Here is an 11,929-nt window from a genome sequence, read left to right on the forward strand (position 1 = left end):
TATTTTTTTTTATTACTACAGTATGTTTCTTTGGATTACAACAGTAGCTTACTAAGTAATGATCTTCAGAATTAGCTAACAACAACAACAACTACTACTACTACTACTACTACTAATACTACTACTAAATACTACTACTAAATAATAATTATAATAGAATATCACGAATTTCTGACCCTTGATAAGCTTTAAAAAAGCAGTACTCCTATATCATAAAGGATTTATGTAACATGTTAAAAATATGCGAGAAGGCATGTTTGAGAACTCCATGCGTTCTTATTTTATGAAATACACATTCATTCATTCATTTCATTTTGTCTCTATAATCATATACATTGCACGAATTCGTGCACGTATGAATTTAGTTGAGTTTGAGTGCACTATTTTTTTGATTATTTAACATTATATCAATACCTAGGCAATGCTTATTTTGAATGTGATGAAAATTTAGTGCTGTATATTTGTCTGTGTTTAATTTTGGTTTGTTTTGGGCAAACCAGTTTTCTAAACTACGGGTTGTCTTGTCAATTTTATCGCAGATAATATCATGACTTGTACCTATTGTAGTTAGACTCGTGTCATCAGCGTACATTGTTGTATTTGTATTTGCTAATGTTACGTCATTTGGCAAATCATTTACATATAACAGAAATAATATGGGTCCTAGTATCGATCCCTGAGGAACACCAGTAGAAATGCTTTTAAATTTAGATTTGAGTTGAAGATTCAGCTGTGGTTGACAGAAATGATAGTTCAACAACTTGAGCACGATTTTGCAAAAAAAAAAAAAAAAAAAAAATTTAATCCACTAGTTAACAACTCCTCTTAAACCGTAACTGTTAAGTTTATGGATAAGAATATTATGAGAGACAGAATCAAAAGCTTTAGATAAATCTAGAAACATTCCCACGTGTTTTTTACTTTTATCCAGGGCTTCTGTGACCTCATTGATGTAATTATATATAGCAATTTCAGTTGATTTGTGTTTTTGAAAATCAAACTGTGTACGTGAAATTACATTATGCTTAGATAAGAATGTTATAATTTGATTGAGAATAGCTTTCTCTATGATTTTTGAAAAAGAGGACAATAGGGAAATTGGTCTGTAATTTTCGATTTTTGTTTTGGCCCCCTTCTTATGTAACGGTTTGACTTTTGCGTATTTTAGCTTCTCAGGAAATACGCCTATCTGAAAGGACATATTAATGAAGTAGTACAAAGGTTCCGAGATATGAATGCTGTATTTTTTATAATGGCCATTGGTATTTCATCCAGACCAGAAGACCATTTTGGTTTCAGAGCCATTATTATATTATGTATCTCTCTCGCCGAAGTGGGGCGTAAAAACATGGTACCGATTGTTGTATTTAACTTGCAAATGTTTGAATGCAATGTATCATTAGGAATGTGCTTGTTATGTAAACCTGTGTGATAGTCATTGAAGGCATTTACAATATGGTCTGGGTTTGTGACTTTGTTCCCATTAACATCTAATTCAGTAATTTCATTTTTCGTTTTGGTGTTATGTTTTAACTCTATGTTTACTAATTTCCATATAACAGCGGGTTTGTTTTCACAAATGTCTATATAATTAGAGTAACGAGATTTCTTAGCAAATTTAAGTAGCTTTTTATAAATGCTTTTGCAGCGTTGATAATATTCTTACATGTCCCAAGATAAATTCCCTTTTTTATATGCCATAATTAGAGACCTTAGTGTCTTATTTGATGTTCTAATACCGGTTGTCACCCATGTTTTCTTATTATATATAGAAGTAGAAACGGTGTACATTTTTTTTTGAAACGCTTCGTTGAAATAATTAATAAATATATTGTGAAAGCCATCTTATGCATTATTCATGTTGTTAGCCGTATATATATATATATATATATATATATATATATATATATATATATATATATATATCGGCTTCGTTGAGTAAACGAAAATTTACATGTTGTATACCAGAATCATTAAAATATCTTTTGGCTACTAATCTACGAGTATCTAGTTTATGTACTTTACCGTTTGTAATCTCGTTACCTTTTAACATTACTGTAAAAATCTGTGCCTTATGATCTGAGAACCCATTGTTTATACTTCAACATTACAAGTAAGACGATCGATATTGAGAAAAATTTCATCTATTGCACTGTTTTTATTTTTTGAGAACCTGTTTGGCTCTTTGACTGCTGTAGTTAAATTATATGCGTGCATCAGAATCTCAAGTTGGTCATTTATTTTAGGTTCTAAAAAGTCGATATTTATGTCACCTACTATTACAACCTATTTACTCGTTTTTATATAAAAGTCAAGGAAAATTTCTAGATTTTCCAAGAAATTATTGATGTCACTGTCTGGGGTCCTATATACATCAAAATAATTAGCTTCATATACGGCACTTCTACTATACATGATTCAAAAAGGTTTTCGATGTTTAAATTGTTAAATTTTGTTACAACCTTATTCTCTAAACCTGCTTTGACATAAATACATGCCCCCCCTCTATTCTTTACAGATATACTATAACTAGCAATTAGGTTAAAACCGGGAAGGTTAGTCACACTCAGCTCATCTGCGTTCAATCAGTTCTCAGTTAAACGTATTAAATTTATATTATCCGCTATGTTACTTACTAACTTTTCCAACCTATTTCTTTTATCAATTGTGAGTCCTTAAACACTCTTGTGGTATATCACTAGCTCACCCGGCTTTTTTAATGTGGTATCTTTTTATATGTCGTTTCTTCAACAATTTCACCAGTGTGATTCAGTCTGTATGAGGGCAATAGTCATTATGACACATTTCTCTCAAGTGAGCTTAATTTAAAGAAAGTGGTTATGTGAGTGGTAATCGTACAGTCATTCGATAGCTACTAAGTTGTAATGACGTCACAAGAAGCGGTGAAAACGCGTAGAAGCCGATGATTAAAAAAAAGTGAAAAGTGTAAAAAATCGTAATTGTTGATTGCTATCTATAATTAGAAACAATTACTCTAATTAACAATATTATGTGCAATTAGCAACAATAGTCCTGTCTTAATCTTTACCAATTTTATGAAGCAATAGTACTTGAAAAATACTAGGTGGCACAACAAAATAGATGGCACGAACCACAAAATGAATAAGAGAACAGACTCTAACAAAAGAATATAACAATCTCGTACATATATTTTTCTCAAAAACTCAGAAATAAAAGCAATTTGAATTCAGTTTCCCTCAAAAGCGGAGAGAACATCAATTCTCGTTATTCTTACAATTATTTCAATAAATAATTATTCAAACAAATATTTAAATAATTATTTTATCAACTTTTTAAGAATATATTTCAATATTCGATTGATTTCTACATCTTATCAACACTGAGCAGATATGAGAGGATCTACTGCGAAAATTGGAATGTGAACTACTGCTTGGGTTTGTATCCTAGGCAAGTACCCTCTAAGGGAAATCGCTTTAGATGCATAAAAAGTACTATGTGTCCAAATTTTAAATGGATCCATTTTTACCGAATTATATTACAACAGCACAAGTATGATATCAGTATCCCGTGTTGCTAGAACCATACAAATTATGGTTAAACGACAAAAAAGTTCATTGCAGATGTTACATAAGTGTTGTTGTTACCGTATATTTATGAATACAAGATCATCTCTCATTCTTAAACAAAGAATTTAAAAACATCTACAGCAATACTGAGTATATTTTCAGATATTACAATAGAATACAGTAAAAGTCATATCAAATAAGAGACTTCTCTTAGTTTTCCTCACTGGAAGGTCCACTGAGTCTTCCGTGTCACTGTCAGTGCCAAGGGGACCTTGGGTTTCTTCCCACAGAATATCACCTTCAGTCCCACATCATACGTCGCTTAAGCAGGACGACCTCATTTTTTTTTGGGGGGGGGGGGGAGTGTGTGGCATGGAGGTGTATCAAAAACCTCGTCTTGGATTGGGAAATATACGGTATACATTTATATAGGAAAAGAGGATAAGTGAAAAAGAGAAATATTTGACCTTACCCCAAAGTTTGAAGCTGCAAATCGATCGCTGGCTGAAACAGCTGACGACGCTGTTGTGTGTGCGTAATAGGCGTTGATATTTGCGAGCAACGTACTCATCACAGCCGGAACACCAGGACAGAGGTATTTTGTGGAGAGACAATGGAAGTGCCTGAAATAAGAAACAAGCATCAGAATGTTAGAAAACAGCTAAAATGGTAATTACAACCATCCTTATGAGTGTATGTTTAACTTTATACATAATTTGCAAAAGCACCATAGTTAATTTTCCTTTTTAAACCATCAAAATAATTGAAGAACAAAGGCCGGTCTCAAAATGAGGAAAGTATTGTTGTATAGAATTTACAAAATTCTGTGAAACAAAGTAATCAAAGGACTACTTATAGAAATGAACTGATTCGTACTTAGACGTTAATAATGGACTTACGTTATAATGTGTCGTAATATTAAATTAATGAACTGTTTCGATAAGCTCTTCTATCATCTTCAGCGGTTAAATTGAAACAAAAACCGTAAATCTAATTCACATTTCATGTCACTTAGTTTGATGTCTTGAACTTTACTGATATAGTTTAAATATGTAAACTGTAGAAATTAAAGTTACTGTCGAGAAATGTAAGATGGACTAATAGTTGAGGATTTTATTTAACAGCTCAAGATGATGGGAGTGCCTATCGAAACCTTTCTATAATTTAATAATAAGTCCGATATTAATCAGCCAAGAACATTTTACTGGGAAGTAATATTTCGAAGATACTACATTTTTCTGAAATGTTGCATCGTTGTAAGCAATACATCATTTTATTTTTCAAATTTTGATAATAAAAAGTTAAAGTACTACGTTGTGCCCTTCAGGCTAAAGGAGAAATGCAATCAAGAAAATAATTGATGGAAACGTGAGAACTTATTATGATAGTTTTCTTATTTCTCGTGTAGTTGTATAAAATTTACGAAATCAAAGGACTACTTGTAGAAATCAAATGGCATATAATTAAACATTAATAAGAAATGTATATTATAATGAATCGTAATAAGAAATCACTGAATGGTTTCGATAGATTCTCTTATCGTTTTCAGCAGTTGAATTGAAGTAAACAATTGGTACGTATTTAAAACAGAAGGAGATATCAAAGCAGTAAATACGCTTTCAAAGTCATGAATAATTTAATTTTACCAATAATCTTGTAGCCAATACTTTATTAGTTGAGAATTTCACAAAAATCAACAATATTTAAATAAGATGGTATAATCAAATCGAACAATTGTTATATTAATACGAAAAAAGATACCCACATCTTTAGGAATTGTGCGGAAGAGTTGTTGTTTGCAGTATTTTAGGAAATTTTCATACATAATATACTCATTCAAGACTTCAATGCCACTGATACTGTGTTTTCAAACACTTTGGGTAGCGCTTCAACTGCTACCAAAAGAAGACAAGAATGGATAAACAAAGAAAGAAGTTAGGAATGTATTCATACATTCTACATTATTGTTGTTTTAACGAGAAAAAAGTCTAAAGACGAGACATATTCCAATCGATAAATCTTATGGAGCTGAAAAAACTGATATACGTGAGCGTAAAATCTCATGCGTAGTTTTTGAGAAAATGCGAAAAAAGCTAATATCTTTGTAATCCTAAAAACTGATATTGCATGAGAACTATGCCACTTATTAAGATGGAAAGTGACACTGAAATATACCCTGATTAAGCTCATTGTAAGGATGGTCAAAATATTTCGGAATCTGAATTCCGGAAATTTCACTTTCCGGATTTCGGAAAAATTCCTTTTTTTTCGGAAGATCACTCCAAGTTGCATTTACGTTTCCTTTGTCTAAATTAAAGGTGATCTTTTTATACATCTTTCCTCCGGCTGGAAGAAAACACAAAAAACAGCGGACAACAGTGAACAGTGATCAATGAATGGCCAGTAATATGCGTTGTCCTCTTTGTGACAAGAAGTTGTGTACTTTAAATATATATTTATTTCCTTTTAATCCACTTTTTCCATTTTTTATCATTTTCATGTTTTAATCCATTTTTTACCATTTTTTATCCATCCTCATTTCTTTTCCATGTTTTAAATTCACTTCGAATTGTTTTAAGCTGAAGATGGAAACAGAGTTTTCCGAAATCGCTACTTAAAGGAATTCTTTGGTTTATTTATTTATTTCATTTTCCTCCTTAAGAACACTGGGTTCATGGCTTCAAGATATACATTATTACAGTACTAGAATTAATAGTATAAATATTATACATTCAAAATATATACGTAACAATAATATTAAACTAAAAGTATATTTACAAAAATAATTGTACCTTGTTCTATGTGTTTCTACATTCAAGTAAATCTTATATTGATATTATACAGAAAGATCAGACTGACAGTATTTCTCTAAATTATAGAAAAGATGTTTATGTAACAACAACTAAAAGTGTCTTTTAAAGTGGAAGTTTGGCTTTGTTTGACACAATCTGGCAATTTATTAAAAAGTTTTATTCCTATATGGAATTTTGAGTTTATGTTAAACGGAAATTTTATATATGAATATTATTGGTTGTTTTAGTGTTATATTGGTGTAGGTCCGAATTGAGTTGGAAGTTTCTTTTATTCATATGTATGAATGATGTTGTTTCCAGAATGTACATACACGACAATGGTAATATTTTAAGTTTCTGAAACAGTGGTCTACTTGGTATATGAAACGGAACTGATAACATTGTTCGTAACACTTTCTTCTGCATTGTAAATACTTTTATCGCATGGCAGGTATTACTGCAGAAATTGCTTCCGTACGATAAAATTGACTGGATCAGGCCAAAATAAGTTGTTTTCAAATGTTTCCGGAGTTAGAATCTTACTAAGTTTACGTCTCGCGCTTAGTTTCCTCAACAAATCATTCACATGTTCATCCTATGTTAACTTAGAATCCAATTTTAATCCTAAAAATTTATAAGTTTCAGATATCTGCATGAGTTCCCCGTCTTTGATGTATGTGCGGTGAGTACTAGCTTTTTTTTTTTTTTTTTTTACTTATATTTCTTTCTAAATATAATCACTTTTCGTAATACACAGTGATAATTTATTGTTTACTTATATGCAGATTGTTCAATGTAAAATCATTGTAACTTTATGTGTATGTGTGTATGCGTTTTAATAATTTTTTAATGTTCCTTAATGGAAGTTGTATACGTTGTTTTGAACAAAGAAATGGAATAAAGTACGAGTAATGACAAAGTTGTCATATTATTAGGAGGTTTGCTTTAGGTATCATGGTTGATATATTGTTTGTTTTAGAATTTTTCATTGGTCGATTCAATTCTCCATTAGAAAGAATGGACTATCTGTTTATTTTGCTGGTTAATCAGTTATGGTGCCATATCACTAGCATACAAAATACCAAAACCCAAACCAGTTGGCGTAATGAACCATTTCTGAGCCTAAGTCTACTCCAGCGCCATCTGTTAGCGATCGGCTGAACTACGTCCAGATTAGTAGCGAGCATGTGGTCAACGCGCTTCGACGCTCTGTCTGTAACAGGCGCACCAGGAGCTTGGTAGACCTAATGGCCGTCACGTCTTGTTTCCACGTGACTCCCCAGTTTGCCTCACTCCGGGAATCAAACCCGGGACCACGCGGACGCTCTAACCATTAGGCAATGTTGTTTTCCAACATATAAAATATAGCAATGTTATTTCTATATCTTTGTTTTTTATCTTGACCTTATTTTTGTCTTGATCTTGTTTTACCAACTTAGCCAGATAAAGAAAGTAAATAGTAATTAAAGATATACAAATATAAGAGAAAAGTGTATGTAAAAGAATATATAAACAATAATTAGAACATACCACATAAGTAGTTGTGAATAAATTTTTACTTACGTCATTGCTTGATAAATGGATTCAATGCCGTAGCGCATGGCAAATTCGTCTACAATTTCTTCCGCCGCCTCGTCGAAGTAGACCTTCCACGCGTCGTCCCCTTTCGCTTGGGGTAGGTTCACCATTCCTCCATTGTTTTCACATAATGAATGGAACAGATTCTCGTGTAAACACGTGTATTGAACATGGTATGGAGCAACCTAATAAAGAAAGAAAGGTAAATAGAAGTGCAACTATGTATGTTCTTGTAATTTATAGACATTACCTAACCGGTAAGGATATATTTATTATTGTCTCGAAATCTGTTTGAGTTTCTTTAATTACTATTACGAGTGTTGGTAAGGACGGGTAGAATGAGTTAACTGAATCCTCTACGAATATATTTATAACCTCTTCGATGTGGAAATGAATTAAGAGGTTCAAAAACCACGGATTTCACTTTAGAAAACGGAGCTAAAACGTTATATCACAAAATATGTAAACTTGCACTCATCCTATTAGACCAACATGTGAATGTTCATTAAGAGCCTGACATACTAAAAATAATACAAAATTTATCATTTTTCTTTTGCTTGTTTTTCATAAGTGAAAAGGAAATAATGAAATGCAACTTACCACAATCATAGATAATGTTATTCTACAACAGAAAATATGAACCTCTCAGTGTTGCCATCCATAGATATTACAGTGTTGCCAGAATGACATTTCCCCTAAAATCTAAGTTAAGGCAGCGATAGAGGAACAAACTCAACTGCATTTGATTTCATATCAGGTTGTCTTGGAATCCTGTGAACTACTTTTTAAATAATAGTTGTATTTAGTTTGTAATAGCAAAAAAGTTTTAATATGCAGTTATTAAAATTAAATAATAATGTTATTTTGAAAAGTAGCTGATAGGATACCAAAACAACATTATACGTAATCAAATGCAGCTAAGTTCGTTCCTCTAGTCGCTACCTTAACTTAGATTTTGGGGGAAATGTTATTCTGGTAAGATTGTTATTTCTGTGGATAGCAACACTGAAAATTCTTCAGGTTCATATTTTGTGTTGTAGAATAACATTATCTATGATCGTGGTAAGTTGCATTTCATTATCTTTTATCACTTATTAAAAACAAGCAAAAAATGGTAAATTTTGTATTACTTTTAGTGTCAGACTCTGAAGGTAAGAAAGTGGTTAGAGAAAATGAACTCAAAAATTTAAATGGAAAGAATTTAGCGAATACCACATATTAACTTAAATTAAAATTAATATCTAACTAAAGCAAACGCTTATTACTACTAATCTGTGTTTACAGGTTCGGCAACACATCATTGCCTTCATTAGAAGCGTTATAAACATGCAATACAAGGCTACAGCTTACAAATTTTCAAGTAAAATGGGAGGTCAAATCCAACAACCAATAAGATTCTTTCTTTAATTTTTATAAGGTAATTTTTTTTACTTACCAAATTTTGAATTAAAAATTGAGGTCTTTACATGTAGGCTATAGCCTTAGATTGAATTTCTATAATGTGTCTGATGAAGGAAATATTACATTGCCGAAACTACAATGTAAATTAGTAATAAGTGTTGGCTTTGATCAGATTATTATATATATATATATATATATATATATATATATATATATATATATATATATATATATAATTATAAGTAATTCCAAAATTAGAATGAACAGCTGCTACATATTAATCCTTAGGGTCAGGTACTAAATACAATAATATTTTGATGGTCATAAGAAGGCGTATTAGTTCTCAGTAATAAGTTTAATATAGAAATTTATTAGCAAACTTTAAAATAATATTTCTACGATTGTATGTGTTCAATGCATTACTATTACTTCATAGTATGTGACCTTTGGTATGAGTGTAATTTACTTTTATATTTATACCATTTTTACCGACATTTTATTTTTATACCTATTTATACTTTCCTATCAATTTTATATTATATCTTTTTTCTTTCTTTCTTTTGTAACTTTTTCATATTTTAATTATTTTTGTGGTCTTTTGAGTCGAGTTTTGCATTTTAAAAATACGTGTAGATCATTTTAAATTTTCATTAAGAAATAATTTCTAACTATAAAATGAGTTTAAAAATGGTAAAATAGTGGATGTAGTACATCTTTTAATATACTGCCAAGTTCTACATAACATTTTCTGTATTTAAACTATATTTATTTAAAGGTCCAGATGATCTCCTAAAGATCTTTTCCAGTGGGAACATTAGCAATGATATATGGAAAGGAACTTTCGGAGAGGAATCAGCCGGAGGTATATACTAAAGACACTGAAAAGCCTTCGATACATCCCAGTCAGAATAACCTCCCTCAAGATTGGAATCCGAGATCTTCAAAATACAAAGCTAGAACGATAATCATGTTCTGTTGTGCTGTACAGTTGCGAAACATGGTCGCTTATAATGAAGGAAGAACACAGACTGAAAGTGTTTGAGAACAAGATTCTAAGACGAATATTCGGACCCAAGAGAAACGGGAATAGTGAATGGTTTAAGCTTCATAACGAGGAACTACATAATTTATGTCGTTTACCAAACATTGTTAGGGTCATCAAATCTAGGAGGTTGAGGTGAGCAGGTCATGTAGCCAGAATGGAAAAAAGTAGAAACGCTTTCAAAGTTTTAACTGGAAGTCCAATCGGAAAACGACCATTAGGAAGACCTACTCGTAGATGGGAGGACACTACTAAGTTGGATCTCTCGGAAACAGGAACACAAAATAGAAACTGGATCCAGTTGGCTAAGGGTAGAAGTCAATGGAGAGCTTTTGTGAACGCGGCATTGAACCTCCGGGTTCCATAGGCCATAGAGTTAGTTAATTAGTTATTTAAATGTGATTTATTAACCCTAATTAATAGAAGAGATCTTTAAAAAATCTTTCTTACACACAATAATTCTTGTAAAGCAATTAAATGTGAATTAAATTTTTACTAATGAAGTAGAAGTAGAACTTCTTCTGTGTTAATTGGACTAAATTTTCAACAATCTCACCTTTTCTTCTCCCTTAATCTCAACACTAATGTGAAGGCGAATAGCACCAGAAACTGCAGACTTATCGGTTCGCTTTTCGAGATTGTACCAGACGTCCATCTCACCAGACAGAGTTCGTACCTACAAAGAAACAAGTTATTAATAGAATACATATAGATTAATACAATGCATTCACAACCATAAAATGTATTTTTATTGCACGCTTGAATCTTTCAATGATATCTTACCGTGATAGATAATATCTTACAGAGAGTTCAAATATGGTGTGATAAGCATAAATTAGTACTGAATGTATCCAAATGTAAAACTGTATCTTGCACAAGGAAAGAAAATCCAATTAACTTTACCTATATATAATAAGTGGAACTTCCTTATCTACCTCAAATACTATCAAAGATTTAGGAGTTATATTTGATAGCAAATTAACATTTGCTCGACACATTGACACAAGAGCGAGTAGTGCATATAGAAACCTAGGTTTAATTTATAGGATACGACAGGATTTCTACAAAGAATCAACATTTATAAGGTTATATTTTTCGTATGTGAATAACAACTAGAATATTATTGTACTGTTTGGACACTAAATGTCACTAAATACTCTGATACAATAGAAAATATACGGTTTAAATTTTTAAAAAATGCGTGCTTACAAGAAAACCGATTTCTACCCAAAGTATTCCCCTACGAAGATTTAGTAACGAATTATAGTTTTCAAACGTTAGAAAAATAGAGATAAGTATTTGATCTATTGCTCTTACAATTATTAAACGGTAAAATTGACTGTCCAGAATTAGTTTCAGAAGTGTTATTACGTGTCCCAACAGGTAAGACTAGAACAGCAAATACTGGGACATTCTATTGTGGAAAAGCAAGTATTAACATATTATATAAGTCTCCTATATAATATGACTGAGTGATTCATATAACGAAATGATTAGATTTCATGTAGTAGATGTATTTAGTATGTCCAAAAACAAGTTCAAAACAATTTTCAGGCAATAACTTCTAC

The 11,929-nt window shown here is 31.4% G+C and overlaps 1 protein-coding gene across 5 annotated transcripts in view; it reads right to left on the reverse strand.

The window, feature by feature from the left end:
* Positions 1–11,929, reverse strand: part of unc-13 (protein unc13 homolog) — a 529,021-nt gene that overhangs the window by 79,660 nt on the left and 437,432 nt on the right. For all 5 annotated transcript variants that reach the window (XM_081733417.1, XM_081733414.1, XM_081733413.1 and 2 more), the window contains exons 11-13: positions 10,918–11,037; positions 7,904–8,103; positions 4,021–4,171 (exon numbers count right to left, since the gene is read on the reverse strand). In XM_081733417.1, the coding sequence (XP_081589543.1) occupies positions 4,021–4,171; positions 7,904–8,103; positions 10,918–11,037 (471 nt within the window). The remainder of the gene's footprint in view (positions 1–4,020; positions 4,172–7,903; positions 8,104–10,917; positions 11,038–11,929) is intronic.

The sequence above is a fragment of the Thermobia domestica genome, chromosome 12 (genome assembly GCF_964235325.1).
Source record: "Thermobia domestica chromosome 12, izTheDome1.hap1.1, whole genome shotgun sequence".
Classification (NCBI taxonomy): Eukaryota; Metazoa; Arthropoda; class Insecta; order Zygentoma; family Lepismatidae; genus Thermobia; species Thermobia domestica.